The sequence below is a fragment of the Melanotaenia boesemani genome, chromosome 20, assembly GCF_017639745.1.
Source record: "Melanotaenia boesemani isolate fMelBoe1 chromosome 20, fMelBoe1.pri, whole genome shotgun sequence".
NCBI lineage: Eukaryota > Metazoa > Chordata > Actinopteri > Atheriniformes > Melanotaeniidae > Melanotaenia > Melanotaenia boesemani.
The window spans coordinates 1,374,212-1,394,241 of record NC_055701.1 but is presented as its reverse complement, the minus strand read 5'-3'; the positions used below and the strand labels follow the sequence as shown (position 1 = coordinate 1,394,241).

Here is a 20,030-nt window from a genome sequence, read left to right as displayed (position 1 = left end):
TACGACCCTGGTTTGAGGTTTGAAGGACTTTTGGGTATGGCCCTGGTTTGAGGTTTGAAGGACTTTTGGTTACGGCCCTGGTTTGAGGTTTGAAGGATTTGTGGTGGTTACGGCCCTGGTTTGAGGTTTGAAGCACTTTTGGTTACGGGCCTGGTTTGAGGTTTGAAGGATTTGTGGTGGTTACGGCCCTGCTTTGAGGTTTGTAGGACTTTTGGTTACGGCCCTGGTTTGAGGTTTGAAGGACTTTTGGTTACGGCCCTGGTTTGAGGTTTGAAGGACTTTTGGTTACGGCACTGGTTTGAGGTTTGAAGGACTTTTGGTTACGGCCCTGGTTTGAGGTTTGAAGGATTTGTGGTGGTTACGGCCCTGGTCTGAGGTTGGAAGGACTTTTGGTTACAGCCCTGGTTTGAAATTTGAAGGACTTTTGGTTACAGCCCTGGTTTGAAATTTGAAGGACTTTTGATTACAGCCCTGGTTTGAGGTTTGAAGGACTTTTGGTTACGGCCCTGGTTTGAGGTTTGAAGGACTTTTGGTTATGGCCCTGGTTTGAGGTTTGAATCACTTTTGGTTACGGGCCTGGTTTGAGGTTTGAAGGATTTGTGGTGGTTACGGCCCTGCTTTGAGGTTTGTAGGACTTTTGGTTACGGCCCTGGTTTGAAGTTTGAAGGACTTTTGGTTACGGCCCTGGTTTGAGGTTTGAAGGACTTTTGGTTACGGCCCTGGTTTGAGGTTTGAAGGACTTTTGGTTACGGCCCTGGTTTGAGGTTTGAAGGACTTTTGGTTACGGCCCTGCTTTGAGGTTTGTAGGACTTTTGGTTACGGCCCTGGTTTGAGGTTTGAAGGACTTTTGGTTACGGCCCTGGTTTGAGGTTTGAAGGACTTTTGGTTACGGCACTGGTTTGAGGTTTGAAGGACTTTTGGTTACGGCCCTGGTTTGAGGTTTGAAGGATTTGTGGTGGTTACGGCCCTGGTCTGAGGTTGGAAGGACTTTTGGTTACAGCCCTGGTTTGAAATTTGAAGGACTTTTGGTTACGGCCCTGGTTTGAGGTTTGAAGGACTTTTGGTTACGGCCCTGGTTTGAGGTTTGAAGGACTTTTGGTTATGGCCCTGGTTTGAGGTTTGAATCACTTTTGGTTACGGGCCTGGTTTGAGGTTTGAAGGATTTGTGGTGGTTACGGCCCTGCTTTGAGGTTTGTAGGACTTTTGGTTACGGCCCTGGTTTGAAGTTTGAAGGACTTTTGGTTACGGCCCTGGTTTGAGGTTTGAAGGACTTTTGGTTACGGCCCTGGTTTGAGGTTTGAAGGACTTTTGGTTACGGCCCTGGTTTGAGGTTTGAAGGACTTTTGGTTACGGCCCTGGTTTGAGGTTTGAAGGACTTTTGGTTACGGCCCTGGTTTGAGGTTTGAAGGACTTTTGGTTACGGCCCTGGTTTGAGGTTTGAAGGACTTTTGGTTACGGCCCTGGTTTGAGGTTTGAAGGACTTTTGGTTACGGCCCTGGTTTGAGGTTTGCAGGGATTAAATAAGTTCAATATTTCTACAACTTCTCGAGCATTAAGATTTGCATTTATTCTGTAAAACTGGACTGTCCGATACTGATGTACGTCGGTTATTTGCATCACAAATGTTTAAAATAAAAATAGAAATGAAATGAAAATAAAACTAAGATTTGTTTGGTTGCAAAGAGAAGAGGGTAGACTTGGTAAACACCTGGCGACTCCCTTTATTCACCTTTATTAGTTATTTAAATGTCTTTATTCTGATTTTATTAGGATGTTTTCTGTGTCTTAAAATGATTTTGTATCTCGTTATCTTTTGTAATGCTTCTAATGTTTTGTGAAAAGCACTTGGAATTGTCATGTAAATGAAATGTGCTGTAGAAATAAACTTTCCTTGTAAAGTTGTGGTTGTAATAAACAATAACTGAAAAATTACTCTAAGAAATCTTTTCTACTAGCAGTGCTCTACTGCAGGTTATTTACAACAATGGCTGTCAACAGTAATAAATAATGAACTAATTGTTTTTTAATAGTAGGAAAATATTAACGAGATCTATTTTTTCCATAATCTTTTACAGAGCAGAAATATGTCAATTATCAACAAAAGGATTCAGAGTCTAATCAATTAAAAATAAACGATATCCTCCTGACTACCAGAAAAAAAATTGTTTAATTAATATTTTTTTTTTTATTCCCCCGACTGTTTGAAGGTTAATGAGAAAACTCTGACAATGAAACTCGTTCTTAATTGAAAAACACAGAACAAAATTCAGGAAATAGCTACAAATGTCCACTACAGAAGACAATTCTCAAACTCTTAAATGTTGTGGTAAAATGTTGTTATATTCATTTAGAAAATGGTTTAATGTGTTCTCAAGAGATATCATAAAGAAATATTACAATAATACTTCAGGACTACATTTGCACAAAAAGAAGTTATGCACTTACTTTTCCTCTTCTTATGAAAAGTGATTGTGGTAATGACGCCATTTTCCTTGAAGAAAAACAGGATGTTCCCAAAGCCCCACCCCTATAAATGTGGTACCATTCAAAAGCCCTGAATGTCCTTTTTAGAGAACAAAATGAGTGGGTTTAATAGCGTGCAGAGGGATGGAGATATTCAGGTTTACAAATGTCCTCCACAGAGGACAAATTTATACTACTGGTAGTCAGGAGGATATGGGGCGGAGCGGCTCAGCAAGGTAGAGCAGTTGTCTCGTAACCCGAGGGTTGCCGGTTCGATCCTCGGCCAAGTCGGGTTCATGTCGAGGTGTCCTTGGGCAAGACACCGAACCCCTAATTGCTCCTGATGGGTCGTGGTTGAGCGCCTTGCATGGCAGCTTCCGCCATCAGTGTGTGAATGTGTGTGAATGGGTGAATTGGGCATCATTCCAGGTACAGTAAAGCTCTGTATAAATACGGACCATTTATATATATGCATTTTCTTTTTAAATCCACCGTCAGTCATGGACAGATACCTGGAACAAAACCTTCCCTTCCTTTTTAAAAATGGAACCAAATTTACTACGGACTTGTCTAAAAACAATTTAACTCAAATTCCAGATTTTCCCAGGTATTAGGGTGTAGGCCCCATACAGCAAATCCCAAGAAGTTCAAGTTAACTTTAACCTCTCTCCTCTACATCACGCCTGGCAAGCTTTAGTTTATTTACTTTATCTTGTTTATTTTTCTGTCTGAAGAAACAACTAATCAATAAAGAGTTAAAATCTCAGGTTGGATGCAGAAGCAGAGTAACATCAGCTGATCAGGAGAGAAATTTAAGCTGCTTCACACTCATCTGACTGCAGTCACCATTTTTCAGACTCGACGATCGGCTGCACGTGGATGGCATGGTCACCCCCCCGACTACAGGCTGAAAACGCTGCGTTTAAAGACCAGAGCTGCACGTTGCGAGCAGAGTCTGATGATAAGATGCGCTCCGCACGGCGGCGAGGCCAGACACCAAATCTGCTGCCATTCCCTTTGAAAATGATCTGGGAGCGAATCTGTCATTTTCATAAAGCAACGATTGTTTCACTTAATTCCACTGGTGAGATTTAGACCGGCATCAATAAGAGATTAAAAATGGAGAATGTTGCATAAAATTAGGGAGTTAATGATAAAATGATTAAGCTTCCTGGTGATGAAACTGCTGGGGCGGATGGTGGGGTGCGGGGGGCCTGAAGCCTGACCCACATTAGCGTGAGGAGAAGACAGAGAACTCACGCTGGGATGCCGGCTCGGGCCAGAACCTCGGCCTTCATGGCATACAGGCGCTCGCTCTTACTGACGCCCAGCTTGATCTTCACTCTGTCGTGGCTGTTGTCTTGGAAGAAGAAGCCGTTGTGGATGACAAACTCTGCGTTGGATCTTGTGCCGTAGAAGATGTAGATCTGCAGAGTGGAACACCATGATGACAGGTCTGAAAAGCAGGCCCTGCCAGATACAGCCAGCCTCTGATGTTTGAGCGTGCTCAGTGCATCCTCACCTGTTCGTTCTCTTTGTAATCCTGCAGAGCCACACACTCACAGCGATCGTCCTCCAGGTTGTAGCCCGTAGTAATCTGCAGGTTAAACATTATTTTTACTAGTTTAAGAAGTGCCTGTGTGGTAAACTTTACTGTGACAAGCCCAGAACATCATCAGCAGTCATGACTTGTTCTAGAAAAACACCAAAACTCCATAAACCTGGAGATCCATCCAGGTCAGGCAGCATCATTTTACTGTCATGTTGTCATGACAACAGAGATCAGCCCAAACCGTGAGTGTCATCGTTTCCATGTGGTGCACGTAACCAAACACTTCATTCTAACTGGACTTACTGGTGAGCTGGTATTAGTATACAGCCTCTACATGCTGCCGTGTGATTGGCTGATTTGTGTTAACGAGCAGTAGAACAGGCGGAGCTGATAAACGATGAAGCAACATGTTTACGGTGATTTCGCAGGACAGTCTGAACGGGTTAAAGAATCTTGTTGGACCCATACGGATGGACGGCGGTGTCTGTGGTCTGGTAGCTGGCTGTAGACGTTCTCATCATCGATGCGAGCAGGACTGAAAAAGACGTCTTCGTGGCTGCAGGTGAACCCAGAGGAAGGCCGCTGCTCCGCCCTTCCTTCCTCCATGTTGTCAGTAAAGCTCTCCTTCCATTCAGAGCCCTGCAAGCTCGTGTTGATCGTATCTGTATTTTTACTGAGCTTCTATTTGTAAATGTGCAGTTATGAAAAAGAGAAGTTGTGTTTGCAGCTGATGCAGGTTTCTGGTTGGTCTTAATTAATAATCCTAATTTCCCAGCTGTGGGATCAGTAAGAGTGTGTGTAAGTGTGTGTCTATCGGTCAGCTGATCAGTGAAAGATTTTAGATTTCCTCACCGAGAGTTGAAAAGATGAAGAGTCCGAGCTCCTCCTGTGGCAGCAGGTAATAATAATAAAAAGGTGAATCTAACTGTGATATTCTTTAGTTTTCTTTTCAAGGTAATTCATTTGTTTTGATTTTGTTGAAGCATTTATCTTTTTTACATTATTTTTAATTACCGTAATAAATGTTTATTTCTTGCTTTAATTATTACTTTAAATGAATATGCAAATGTAATAATTAAAATAATTCTTCTTCTACTTAATGTTTTATTTAACTAAATAACGTAATAATGGAAATAGTGATTTCATTATTATGTTACTTTAATTTAAATTAAAATTAAACTGCTAAAATTCAAAATTACATTTTTATTTAATCTAATAAATCAATAAAAATATCTTTGGTTATATTTGTTTACTAGTTTTTAACTAAATAACGTCATAATAATTTCATTCATGTTTTTTTAAATTCATTTCTTCAGCCAATCACGACTGGGTCATTTTTCTGGGTGTGCGTGAGACGTTACCAGTCCGTTGGTGTGGTTGCACATGTCCCACAGCGGGATGAGGGCCAGAGTGACCCGGCTGCCGTCCTCCGTGGGGATCTGGTTCTGACGGGTCATCACGGAGGACACCGCCCACCTGCCACATACAGCCAACCACAGCTTGTTACTCCTATGACATCATCATCATCATGCTGGACGTCCTGCGGCTGACGCAGGTTTATCAAGCCGTGGATCTGATGTTCAGACGTTTTAATGTTTGTGAAACATGCAGAAGAAGAAGAGGCTGACCTGTAGTCATCGAACGTGAAGCTGTCCTTCAGCGGCAGTTTGCTGGCGGCAGCATGAGTCTGGAGGAGTAAAAAACAGAAATCAGTGAGAGGAGTTTCATTATGCAGGTATGCTGGAGGGGGGCAGCCTGACAGGGAAGCCTAACAAGAAGGACCGGGAGTAGGGGGCCACACGGCGCTGTGGTGTGTGTGTGGTCTGTTAGTGCAGCGTGACACTCGACCCCCCACATACATCACTGTCAACTTAATTTGTTGTGGCCAGCAGCCGTCATAAATCTGCCTCATCAATTTGGGCTTGAATCAGTGTGTGTGTGTGTGTGTGTGTGTGTGTGCGCCACCAGTTCTTCCACAGCCAACAACCAGACCTATTTGCAAACTGCCCTGAGTGTCTGCAGCAGAGAGGGAGGGTGTGAATGTTTGGTCACATGTTCCTGCAGGAGGAACACTTTGTTCCTCTACACTACCAGAAGGAAGGAGGGCATCCTCAATAAAACACAACCTTCTGGTCCTCAGCAGGTCTTTAAGCTAAGGAAACAACCTCAGATGAACAAAACAGTGAGAACCTGGTTCCTCTGCTGGATCCAGCAGCGAGATGCGGTCATGGTCTCCTTGATCATGTCATCGTGGTGGTGGAGGAATTCAGCCTCCAAAGTTCCTTCAGCTTATTGAGGTTTGCAGCACTGGCTTCACTCTAAAGGTCCCACCACAGCCTCCCGGTTGAGGTCTAGACTCTGACTGGACCAGGACCAACACCTTGAATCTCCTGTAGATCTGCTGCTGTGTTTGGTATGGTCAGGCCTCTAGTGAAGGTTTGTGAATCTAACATCGAGCTCTGTGACAACGTTTGATGCTGGACTCTCTCGTCCTGCAGTTAAATCTAGCGCCCCACCACGGCGCTGCAGGATTTTTAACTCCTTCGTTGCCAGTCTGTTCTCTGTTGCTTTTAACCAGCACCCCGTTCTGCTTCCGTTTCTGATGAGTTCAGCTTCTGGTTTCGCTCCTCCTGTAGCAACATTCTGGATTCTGTGGCTCTGTTAAGGACTTGAGCCAAATGTGAGCCCTGGTTTAATAAGAGGACCCGATCAGCTGCAGGCAAGCAGAACGCAAGTGAAAGAAGGACAAACTGCAGGTCTCACTTCATATCTATAGGAAATGTTGGCTACTTCATCAGGCCGCTGTTAAAGAGGCAAAAAGAGAACATCCGTCAAAAATGATTGTTTCTAATCAACATGATCAATAGTTTCCAGCCGTAACGCTCCGCAGGCTGCATCATTACAAGCCTCCTCTTAGTAACAAGGTGGTGAATATAAGAGCCGCCATCACTCCTCCTTCCGACCCGCCTAATCTTGCCCCTTGCTCGGCCATCTTTGGAAAGTTTGAGCCCCTGCCTCTGTCATCCTTAGATGAGGTCGCCCAGCAGATTAAGAAAATCTGGTTCTCCTCTTGATGCCGTTCCTCCTGATCTTTTTAAGGAGGTCTTTCCTGCGGTAGCTCAGGTGGTCCTTGCCGTTGGCGACTCTTCTTTTGAACATGCAGTTACAACCCCGGCTGATTGAGTCTGTTACAATACAGCAGGGTGCCCAAGTTCAGTCCTCCAGATCTACCATCCTGCAACTTTTAGATGCAACCCTTCTCCTTGAATCAGATGTCATCTGCATGTCATTCAGCTATGCAGAGGCCTGGCAACGAGCCAGTCATTTGATTCAGGTGTGTTGGAGAAGGGTTGCATCAAAAGTTGCAGGATGGTAGATCTCGAGGACCACACTTGGGCACCCCTGATCTATGGTGTCCTATGGCGTTCCACAGGGCTCAGTCTGGGCCCTTCTTGTTTTTGCTATATCTGCTTCCTTTTGGGTCCATCCTGAGAAACCATGGCATATCTTTCAACATCAAGGAGTGGTTGGCCCTGAGTTTCCTGAATTTTAATGAGAAAAAAACTAAGACTGTAGTGTTTTCCCCTCCCCAGTTGATCTGAGCCCCTTGTCTTACTTTTTAAAACCAACTGTCACTAATTTGGGTTTTAAATTGGACAGTGATTTTAAACTAGAATGAGAGTAAACAAGCTTATTTTTTCCTACTGATCCCATCTTAAAAAAGTTTAACATCCTAATGGAATTGAAAATTGATCCGATTGAGGCCGGATCGGATCAGCTGACATGTTTACATGATGCATTTTATTCTGAATGAATGTTTGATCGGATCAAAGGTGCTCCATCTAAAGGCAGCTACAGTCCTGCTGCATGAGACAGTTTCAGCTTCAGCTGTTGGACAGATAGACTCACATCTGACTCTAGAAGACTTTGGTATCCAGAGGAGTTCATTGTCCATCAATGACTGTAGGTGTCCAGACCATCATCCCTCCACCACCATGCTGACAGCTGCTATGAGGCGTTTAAGGACCAAACATGTCCACTGTGGTCTGGACTGTCCAGAGGACCTGGTTCCAGAAGTCTGGTGGTTTGTTCAGATACAGCTTTGCCAGCTGAAGCCGTGCTGCCATGTTGTTTTTTTCTCCTGCAACCTTCCCAGGAAGCCGTACTGGTTCAGTCTTTTCTAACTGGACTGTCGTGAACTTTAACATTTAAAATGCTAACTAAGACCCGGAGAGTCTGGGATAGACATCTTGGGTTTTTTCAGGGTTTTGGAAACCCTGGACTGAACTTGCTGAGACGTCCACTCCTGGGAAGAGTGGCAGTTGTCCTGAATGTTTTCCACTAGTGAATAATCGTTCTCTCTGTGGAAGGATGGACGCCAAATACTGCACAAGTCATATGAGAAACATTTGCATAACTCTAACTAGAACTAATGAAATCAAATGAAATCTTTCTTGGTAACTACAGATCTACATGCTCCCCAGAGCTCCATATTGGGTTTAGTGCATTGGTCTGCAACCTTTCCGATCCAAAAATCCAAATCTTTCCTCAGCCAGCTAAATAAAACCCCTGGAAATGTTACGAGACCTTTAGAAAAAAAGACAAATGATCATTTTTTTATGAATATCTACTATAGGAAATGTGTTGAAGAACCACCTTTTTATTTTTATTTTTAGGTTTTAAAATAGACAAAAACATAAAAACTTAGCAAAAAGAGGATATACAAACTTTTTTTAAAGCCCTTAATTCCAACCTAATGACAAGAAAAATAGATAAAAATATTCCTGGTACTTAGTGTCCCCTCCCGTGGGCTCACCGCCTGCAGGAGGGGCCATAGGGGTCGGGTGCAGTGTGAGCTGGGCGGCTGCCAGAGGCGGGGACCCTGGCGGTCTGATCCTCGGCTGCAGAAGCTAGCTCTAGGGATGTGGAATGTCACCTCTCTGGCGGGGAAGGAGCCTGAGCTGGTGCGCGAGGCTGAGCGGTTCCAGCTAGATATAGTTGGACTCACCTCGACGCTTGGGCTCTGGAACCACTGTCCTTGAGAGGGGCTGGACCCTCTTCCTTTCTGGTGTTGCTCCCGCTGAGAGGCGCCGAACAGGTGCTCATTGCCCCCCAACTTGGCGCCTGTACGTTGAGGTTTACCCCAGTGGACGAAAGGGTAGCCTCCCTCCGCCTTCGGGTGGGGGGACGGGTCCTGACTGTTGTTTGTGCTTATGCACCATGTAGCAGTTCAGAGTACCCACCCTTTTTGGAGTCCTTGGAGGGGGTGTTGGAGAGCACTCCTTCTGGGGACTCCCTCGTTCTGCTGGGGGACTTCAATGCTCATGTGGGCGATGACAGTGAGACCTGGAGGGGTGTGATTGGGAGGAACAGCCCCCCGATCTAAATCCAAGTGGTGTTTTGTTGTTGGACATCTGTGCTCATCATGGACTGTCCATAATGAACACCTTGTTCAGACATAAGAGTGTCCACATGTGCACTTGGCACCAGGACACTCTAGGCCGCAGTTCGATGATCAACTTTGTAGTCGTATCGTCGGACTTGTGGGCGCATGTTCTGGACACTCAGGTGAAGAGAGGGGCGGAGCTGTCAACTGATCACCACCTGGTGGTGAGTTGGCTCAGATGGTGGGGAAGGATGCCAGTCAGGCCTGGTAGACCCAAGCGTGTTGTGAGGGTCTGCTGGGAACGTCTGGCAGAATCCCCTGTCAGAAAGAGTTACAACTCCCGTCTCCGGCAGAGCTTCAACCATGTCCCGGGTGAGGCGGGGGGCATTGAGTCCGAATGGGCTGTGTTCCGTGCCTCTATTGTTGAGGCGGCCAGCCGCAGCTGTGGCCGTAAGGTTGTCAGTGCCTGTCATGGCGGTAACCCCCAAACTCGTTGGTGGACACCGGCAGTAAGGCATGCTGAAGAAGGAGTGCTATCGGGCCTTTTTGGCCTATGGGACTCCAGAGGCAGCGGATGGGTATCGGCGGGCTAAGCGGAGCGCAGCTGTGGCAGTCGCTAAGGCAAAAACTCGGGCATGGGAGGAGTTTGGAGAGGCCATGGAGAATGACTTCCGGACGGCTTTGAGGAGATTCTGGTTCACCATCCGGCGGCTCAGGAGGGGAAAGCAGTGCTCCGCCAACACTGTGTACAGTGGGGATGGGGGGCTGCTGACCTCGACTTGGGACGTTGTGAGGCGGTGGAAGGAATACTTCGAAGACCTTCTCAATCCCACCAACACGTCTTGCGATGAGGAAGCAGAGTCTGGGGTAGCTGGTGCCGGCTCTCCAATCTCTGGGGCTGAGGTCGCTGAGGTGGTTAAAAAGCTCCTCGGTGGCAAGGCCCCGGGGTGTGGATGAGGTCCGCCCAAAGTTCCTTAAGGCTCTGGATGCTGTAGGGCTGTCTTGGCTGAAACGCCTCTGCAGCATCGCGTGGACATCGGGGACAGTTCCCCTGGACTGGCAGACTGGGGCGGTGGTCCCCCTCTTCAAAAAGGGGGACTGGAGGGTGTGCTCCAACTACAGGGGGATCACACTCCTCAGCCTCCCCGGTAAGGTCTATTCAGAGGTGCTTGAGAGGAGGGTCCATCGGATAGTCGAACCTCGGATTGAGGAGGAGCAGTGTGGTTTTCGTCCCGTCGTGGAACAGTGGACCAGCTCTACACCCTCTTCAGGGTCTTTGAGGGGGCATCGGAGTTTGCCCAACCAATCTACATGTGCTTTGTGGACTTGGAGAAGGCATTCGACCGTGTCTCCAGGGGACTCCTGTGGGGGGTACTCCGGGAGTATGGAGTGCCGGACTCGCTTGTACGAGCTGTCCGGTCCCTGTACGACCGGTGTCAGAGCTTGGTCCTCATTGCCGGCAGTAAATCAGAATCGTTTCCAGTGCGGGTTGGACTCCGCCAAGGCTGATTCTGTTCATAACCTTTATGGACAGAATTTCTAGGTGCAGCCGAGGCGTTGAGGGGATCCAGTTCAGTGGCTTCAGGATTGGGTCTCTGCTCTTTGCAGATGATGTGGTTCTGTTGGCTTCATCGGGCCGTGACCTTCAGCTCTCACTGGAGCGATTCGCAACAGAGTGTGAAGCGGTTGGGATGAGAATCAGCACCTCCAAGTCTGAGACCATGGTCCTCAGCCGGAAAAGGGTGGAGTGCTCTCTCCAGGTCTGCAATAGGGTCCTGCCCCAAGAGGAGGAGTTCACGTATCTTGGGGTCTTGTTCACGAGTGATGGAAGGATGGAGTGGGAGATCGACAGGGGGATCGGTGCGGCGTCTGCAGTGATGCGGACTCTGCATCGGTCTGTCGTGGTGAAGAGGGAGCTGAGCCAAAAGGCAAAGCTCTTGATTTACCGGTCGATCTACGTTCCTACCCTCACCTATGGTCACGAGCTGTGGGTAGTGACCGAAAAAACAAGATCGTGAATACAAGCAGCCAAAATGAGTTTTCTCCGCAGGGTGGCCGGGCTCTCCCTTAGAGATAGGGTGAGAAGCTCAGTGATCTGGGAGGGGCTCAGAGTAGAGTCGCTGCTCCTCCACATCGAGAGGAGCCAGGTGAGGTGGCTCGGGCATCTGGTTAGGATGCCTCCTGGAAGCCTCCCTGGTGAGGTGTTCCAGGCACGTCCCACCGGAAAGAGACCCCGGGGAAGACCTAGGACGCGTTGGACGGACTACATCTCTCGGCTGGCCTGGGAACGCCTCGGGATACCTCTGGATGAGCTGGTGAATGTGGCCGGGGAGAGGGAAGTCTGGGTTTCCCTGCTTAGGCAGCTGCCCCCGCAACCCAACTCCATTTAAGCGGCAGAAAATGGATGAATGAATGGATGGACTTTTAGTGTCATCATGTTGTAGAAATTCAGTGTAATTATTCTATGAAAAAAATGAAAAATTGCTAAAAATCTGCAGTTATATCTGTATTTAAAAACACGAGTTAGTTCTTTAGCATGTTTTGCCATGTATTAAGAGCCATTGTGGAAGGTCCAGAGACCCAGTAGACCTTCTTTTAAAGGGAAAAGGACATTTTGTATGTAACAATGCAATTAATCGCGATTAATCTCATTTCATGCGATTAATCGCAATTAAAAATTCTAATTGTTGCCCTGTACTAATAAATACATATATATATTAGCACTATATTTTACAAAGGTAGGCACATCATAATATGTACCTGTTGTGTGGATACTATTATCATTACTGATACATAGGGGAAAGAAATAACCACTTCTTGAATTAAAAAGGTTTTATTAGATGTTTTACAGATGTTTTACAGTGTTTACAGGCTTTGCAGCCAACGAGAGGTAAACTTTCTCCCCGTCCTCCTGCAGCGTCTCCTCTGGCTTCTCCAGGTGTTCCAGCAGCTCTGCATCAGAGTCCCGTTTACCTGTTTCACAGCACAAAAACTAGTCAATATAAACATCACATAAAACTCCTACCAAGCCTGAAGGTGTCTATAAATTTTTTGTAACCACAACACGTCACTGTGGTACATGATAACTTTAAGTGGCAGATGCTGCCACGATATTCACATTTCTACCTTGTCTACACCAAGAGAAAGAGGACGAGAACTGGACTCCGGGGGAAAGTGAAGTATTCAACATCAGTGTTTCCTCAGTTTCCAGGACTTTAAGTTTTAAAAACAAGAAAGAATCTTAGTGTGTGTTCACCCCACATTATATAAGAGCTGCACGTACATGGCCAAAAGGTAGGGAAACTGTTAGCGGGTTAGCATGGCTAACAGAGGAGATACGTTTAAAATGATCCACACTCGATCCATAACATGTCTATATAGAAAGTCCTACACTTACCAGATTCAGCGGCGTTCCAGGTTCCCACCTAGATTCATCGACGCGGCGCTGGAGGATGGACGTAGCTGTGGTGGAGTTCATGGCTCCGGTTGATCGGTTTTACGGGACTCGTCCACGCGGTGCAGGAGGATGGACGTAGCTGTGGTTGGTTGATTGGTTTTACGGGTGATCTCCGAGAAAAGAATGTAGTCATTGAAAATGCAGGCTGTTTTTTTTGGATGGGGTTGCCCGTTGCGCCTACATTCCAGCTTCGTGTTATGGTCCCTGAAATCTTTTTCCAGCTGTTTAAGTCGTGCTGGCTGGTCGACGGTTCTTCGTAGCCTGCTGCAGCGTCCCCTTCTGCAGGTGTACCACAGCAGCATTTGTCCAGTGATTATAAAAAGCTTCATTTGTTTTCAGTAATCTTGACTACGTTATGGAGTTTTTACAGGTCTCTAGGAAATACTAAGACACATAATAATAATAATAATAATAATAATAATAATAATAATAATAATAATAATAATAATAATAATAATAATAATAATAATAATAATGGATTGGATTTCATAAAGTGCTTTTCAGGGCACCCAAAGCGCTTGTACATTGTGTATCCATTATTCATCCACTCCTCACTCATACCTGGTGATGGTAAGCTACGTGTGGAGCCACAGCTGCCCTGGGGCAGGCTGACGGAAACGTGGCTGCCAGTCCGCGCCTACGGCCTCTCCGAACATTCATCCACATTCATTCACCAGTGATGCCAACACTGGAGGCAAGGAGGTTTAAGTGTCTTGCCCAAGGACACGACAGTTGGATGCGGGAGGGGGAATCAAACCACCAACCTTCAGGTCATTGGACAACCTGCTCTACCGCCTTAGCCACTGCCGCCCCTAAAGACACCTGCAACCAGGGTTCGAATTATGGGGAACTAAGGGGAGCTTGGCTCCCCTGAAAGGCACAGGAGCTCCCCTAAAGACATTCAGCTGATACTTTGAGGGGGAGCCCTAAAAATAGTTCACTTTCAGTTTACATTTCCTTTTTCAAAAAGGCTCCTGATGTGTCTTGAAAAGATTAGCAATAATTTATCAGCTTTGTGTTTTATTTAATTAAATCCCCCAAATGTGATCCGTCCTGTTTCCTTCAGCTCCGTGAACAGCAGTGTTAGTTGTTTGCAGCGCGCTGTGAGCGTCCATACCAACAACGTTTTGCTTTCTTTTGTGGTTGTTTAAAGAAATTTCCGTCCCTGTTTCTGATTAAACAAGCTGCATATAGTAGCAGCAGAGGGGTCTGATCCAGACCTGGAAAACCTGAAGTCTGATCCAGACCTCAGTTCTGCTAAATCACACCTGCAAACTTTTATTTGCCACACCTTATATTAAGAATGTTTTTTTTGTTTTTGAATCTATTTTCTTGAATATGCAGACCGATGATGATGATGATGTGATTCCTGCTGATGTCCGTATTACTTGTGGCTCGCTACATGTATTCTCACATCGCGTTGTCTCATGTATGAACCTTCTCCAGAAATAAATTACCTTTTTTTCTACCGTGTCCTGTCCAGCACGGTGGCGGCAGACTCATGGTTTGGATGCTGTGTTGTGCCTAACAAATTTGCTTTGCCAAGAGGAGCTTTATGGGTAAAAAAAAATCTACCTTTCTCATTTAAACTTTAATCTGAACTTAATACAACCACATCTTTAAAAATACGATGATCTGTTTTTGGGAAGAAGCAAGTCAGCCACGTCTCCATGAATATTTAGTTTGATGTGAACACTGAGCTAGAAGAGCTTTACTGAGTTTTGCGTCCTCTCATCTTTGATACATGTCCTTTCTTAACACACTCCTCCTCCTCCTCCTCCTCCTCAGATGACCGGGCTGGAAAATTAGCTTGTCACTTTGGCTTTGAGTTGAAGTGACCTGAATGTACCTCGTACTTCCCCCTCCCCACCTCTCAGCTCTGTCCCTCTATCTGATGGATGTGTGAATGACCGGCTACTCCGACCGATGCATCTTCATGTATGCAGACAAAGTCTCCCAACGCTCGTCTGGGGCAAGAACGGCTAAAAAGCTTGTAGAGTGAATCTGGACTCTGATGTGCTCCTCAGTCAGACCTGCAGCATCGAGTGGTTTACATCCTTCAGTCCCTGATGAGCTCTGCACAGATCTTCATTCAGTCCCTCGGTCCAGACGGAGGCAGCTCAGCGCTGCATCAGTGTGTGTTTGTAGCAACAGCCCAGTTAAACCATCTCACCTGTGAACTCACACACAGGCCGTAAACCACGATGACGGTGCGCCAGTCTCAACTTATGACACAGTTTGGATGAAACCGTCCAAATTGTGTTTTATTTATGTTCAGGTGTAGCCTGCTTTTGCTGTTTAAATCAGCTGTAATTTATATCCTCTGAATTCTCTAATGAACAAAATCAAACAGCAGACTCCAGGTTTAAAGTCCGCCTGATTCAGGGCCCTGTTCTCACTGGTGGGTGATGCTGCAGGATGAATGTGTCCATCAGCTGTTTTTATTAACGATGAATCAGTCAGCTGCTTGTTTAGAGTTGTAGACGCGTTAAAATGTCTGAAAAACACACAACCAACACAGCTCAGCGTGCAACAGCAGCTCTTTATCCTCACGCAACCTTCAACAATCCAGTAAATGTCTTACTTACTGTGATCCTGGAGAGAAACAATCACATCACAAACCCTTCTACTATAAAAACAGTCCGATCTCCTGAGTAAAACCCTGATGATCTTTCCATCATGACCAGTAAAACCAGCAGAGACTAGACATTTCCTCCATCTAACAGAAACTAACCAGTCAGAGAGCAACACTTCCCTCTAGTGGAACAATTATTCCAGTAGCAGGGGTCGACCTCAAATACACAGCGAGGACTGGCTCGATGTTTATTAAAAACTTATCGAAGACTTTACTAACAAACTGAACCTGGAACTAACAGAGCGTATTAGTTATGGCCTATAAAACAACATTAATCATTAAATAAAAAAAAATCTCTTCACATCTGTTGCATTTATTTCTAATGACTATATGTATTTTTTTCCAGAGAAATTTCAAGTGAAAACATTTTCTACAGAAAATACATACATACAAAATAAAAAATAATAATACCTGAAACAACAAAATACACTTTCACATGATTAGAGTCTCTAACTTGTGGATGGAGAAATAGTTTTGCATGAACATGTGCGTAGTAACGCTGGCCATGTGAACTGACTCATGACACAAACTGAAGTCACATCTATTCAGTAAATAAGATATAAAAGATATAAAAAGTTATGGCCCTGCCTTGGAAATATTTCATGTTTGAAAAAGATTTAACTTAAATAAGAATTACTGGGCCAGAGTTGACCTCTGGGGGGCCGGTTTTTGCCCCAGGTTCATATGTTTGACACCCCAGATCTAATGGAAACAAACATCTAGCTGCATAAAGTAGGAAAACTTAAAAAACTCTTCTTTTGTGGTGTTTTTATATATGAGCCGACGAGGCGGACTTCAGAGAGAAGAACTGTGGAGAGTTCTGATCAAAGCTGCTCCACCGTGCATCGGATTAATAACGGGACATTAGCATACTTCAGATTACCATCCCACTATCTGCCGTCAGAGCCCATGTTTCATCATATAATCCTCGTCTTTCTATCGGATTTCATTTGTCGGTGAATTAAACTGGACGAAACGTGTTTCCAGAAGCAGAACTGGAGTGACGTCTTCCATCACGCTCTGATTAGAACAAGTTTACATGCAAATTAAACTCCAAATCAGTGAAAACATCAGTGACCAGAATCCTTGCTCAGCTCGGATGACGGTTCAGCTCATCCTGTCTTTGGACTGGAGCAATGGCTCCCCCTGCTGGACTCTGGGGAGTATTTCAGAGGCAACAACAACCTTCCACACAGCAACCAACTTTAAAAACAAACCAAACATCCTTCATGTATAAAAACATATGACAGGTCTGCAGTCTGCAGCCAGGAAGCTCGAAGCTTCAACCCTCACATCTAAATCCTGTATCTGAGTCAGAACCAGAGTCGGTCCAGTCCAGGAGCCGGAAGTGAATATTTGATCCACTTCACCCCAGTCTGAAGCCTCTGAAGAGAAGCTGTCGGTCATTTCTGTCAGTAGGAATAGTTCCTTCAAGGACTTCCCAGGAATAGTTCTCCAGGATCTTTGAGGGACTTTACCAAAATTCTTCTTTGGATGTTTCTGCCTTTTATTCCGTTCTCTGTCTATGCTGAGATATTCCGAGTTTCCAGCTACCAGCCTTGCTGCTGCTAAAGTCCTGTTCCTGCCTGTCAGACTGGTTTTTGCTGGTTTTACACGTGAAACTAAAGAAACTGAAAAAATGATGAGTCTAAAGATCCAGTTTGAACACAACATTACGCATACATATTCATACACTTACACACACACACACACACACACATACACATTTATATTAACAAGAAGCATCCAACACTCACTTTTTCACCGCAAGCATGACCATACTTAGATTTATCACGTGGAATGTGCACGGAGCTGGGACCAGAGAGAAGAGACTAAAAATCTTTAATAGATTAAATGATCTGCAGGCAGACATTGTTTTCTTACAGGAGATTCATATGACAAAAACATCAGTGAATGCCCTCTCTACAACCCAGTTTCCTCATGTTTACTCAGCCTGTTATAACTCCAGACAGAGAGGGGTAGCCATTTTGATAAATAGAAAAGTAACATTCACAGAAATCAGCGTTATCACAGATCCAGAAGAAAGTTTCATCATAGTAAAATTATCTATTCAAAATATGAAGTTATGCTTAGCTAACTTATATGGCCCAAATGTTGACGATCCCTCCTTCTTTCACTCTTTCTTCACATCACTTTCTGAACACACAGATAGCACACTGATGGCAGGAGGGGATTTTAACATGGTTCTGGGCTCAGCTCATAGGTCTAGTAACACTGTAAATCATCGAAACTGGCAATCCACAAACACTGTAAAACAATATATGGAAGATTTTGGACTTTGCGATATATGGCGGTCTTATCACCCTAATATCAGAGAGTACACCTTCTTTTCCTCAGTTCACCATTCATACTCTAGGCTAGATTATTTTCTGGTTAGCAGCTCTTTGGTGAGTGAGATTTCAGAGACCCAGATTCACCCCATCACTATCAGCGACCATGCCCCAGTTTCCTTTACTTTGAGGAACACGAGAATCACACCACCGACTAAAAGCTGGAGATTTAATACAGCGTTGCTTAAAGATCCCGACTTTATCAGCTACTTCACAAAAGAATGGGCTATATACTTAGAAAACAATGACAAACCAGGAGTCCCAGCATGTGTTCTGTGGGAAGCAGGGAAAGCGGTAATGCGAGGCAAAATCATCTCTTTTACATCACATAAAAAAAAAGAAAGAAAACTCAAAACTATTAGAATTAAGAATTAAATCATTAGAAGACGCCTACAGTGCTTCACCAGATGAACCAACGATGAACCAAATAAGGAAGGCTAGACTGGAATTAAATTAAATAATTAACAAGAGAACAGGATTTCTGGTGCAAAGATTACGCTTGGAGACATTTGAACATAGTAATAAATCTGGAAGATTTTTAGCTAACCAGTTAAAAATAAATAAGGAAAAATCTACCATATCGGCTGTTAAAGATTCAATAGGTAATATTACGCATGACCCAGATGCAATAAACAACATCTTTAGAGATTACTATAAAACTCTGTATACATCACACTTAGATCCATCAGACAATGATATCCATCATTTTCTTAACAACATAGATCTTCCAGGTTTACAGCAGGAACAAGTCACGGCCTTAGATTCCCCCCTCACAGTGGAGGAGCTACATGAAGCCCTTAAACATATGCCCTGTAAAAAAGCCCCAGGTCCGGATGGCTTCCCAGCAGAGTTCTATAAAGAATTCTGGTCAATACTGGCCCCAACATTTTTCAAAATGGTGACACAAATAAAGGAAAATGGTTACTTACCCCCAAACATAAACTCTGCCACCATTACTGTACTATTAAAACCAGGTAAAGACCCCACAATACCATCTAGCTACAGACCCATATCACTGATAAATGCAGACCTTAAAATAATCTGCAAAGCATTAGCTGGAAGGTTAGAGAAAGTAACTCCTCTCATTATACACCCTGATCAAACAGGCTTTATAAAGGGCAGATATTCCTCTGTTAACATGCGGAGACTAATTAATATAATAGATTATTCTACCATCAATAACCTGGAAACAATAATAGTTTCTTTAGATGCAGAGAAAGCTTTTGATCGTGTTAACTGGAAATATTTACTAGCTACTCTAAACAGATTCGGCTTTGGCCCATCTTTCATTGACTGGATTAAAATCTTATACAGTTCTCCTAATGCGAGTGTTAGAACAAACGACCAGACCTCTCCAAGTTTTAATCTACAAAGGGGTACCAGACAAGGTTGTCCACTATCTCCCTCACTTTTTGCTATATTTATTGAACAGCTAGCCGCTGCAATTAGACAATATAAAGCTATTAAAGGCATTCAGTCCAAAAATATATTTCATAAAATAAGTCTTTATGCTGATGACGTTTTACTATTCCTCCAGAACTCACAAACCTCTCTATCTGAAACAATCTCACTAATTAATAAATTCTCATCACTGTCGGACTACTCCGTTAACTGGTCTAAGAGTACAGTTCTACCCATCAACTGTAGCTTGCAAAATCTACCCAGCATCACCTTAAAATCAGGTAACATTAGATACCTGGGTGTAAATATTCCCTCCAGGCTCTCAGAACTAACAAAACTTAATCACACTCACCTTCTTAAGACTATAGAAGATGATCTTGCTTGCTGGAAATCTCTACTCATTTCACTCATGGGGAGAGTCGCCACCATAAAAATAATGGTTCTACCCAAAATCAACTATTTGTTTTCTATGATTCCTATGAAACCCCCCTCTACCTGGTTTAAATCGCTAGAATCACACATCTCCTGATTTCTCTGGAAAAATAAACCACCCCGGATCAGTTTAAAAACTTTACAGAAGCCGAAAGATAGAGGAGGATTAGACTTGCCTAACTTTCAACATTACTTCCTAGCTAATAGATTGCAATATGTCCTAAAATGGCTCAAACCTAGTCCACTAGATGACCTGTGGATAGACATAGAACAAACATTTTGTGACAATTTGGAAATTTCTGATCTTCCTTTTTTCAGCTTAAGTATAAAAAAGCAAAAGTGCTTTAAAAGTG

At 44.4% G+C, this 20,030-nt stretch overlaps 1 protein-coding gene across 2 annotated transcripts in view; it reads right to left on the bottom strand.

Annotated features, from left to right (window-relative positions):
* Window positions 1-20,030, bottom strand: part of setd3 (SET domain containing 3, actin histidine methyltransferase) — a 37,374-nt gene that overhangs the window by 6,303 nt on the left and 11,041 nt on the right. For both annotated transcript variants that reach the window (XM_041972306.1, XM_041972307.1), the window contains exons 7-10: window positions 5,644-5,702; window positions 5,377-5,491; window positions 3,986-4,060; window positions 3,724-3,890 (exon numbers count right to left, since the gene is read on the bottom strand). In XM_041972306.1, the coding sequence (XP_041828240.1) occupies window positions 3,724-3,890; window positions 3,986-4,060; window positions 5,377-5,491; window positions 5,644-5,702 (416 nt within the window). The remainder of the gene's footprint in view (window positions 1-3,723; window positions 3,891-3,985; window positions 4,061-5,376; window positions 5,492-5,643; window positions 5,703-20,030) is intronic.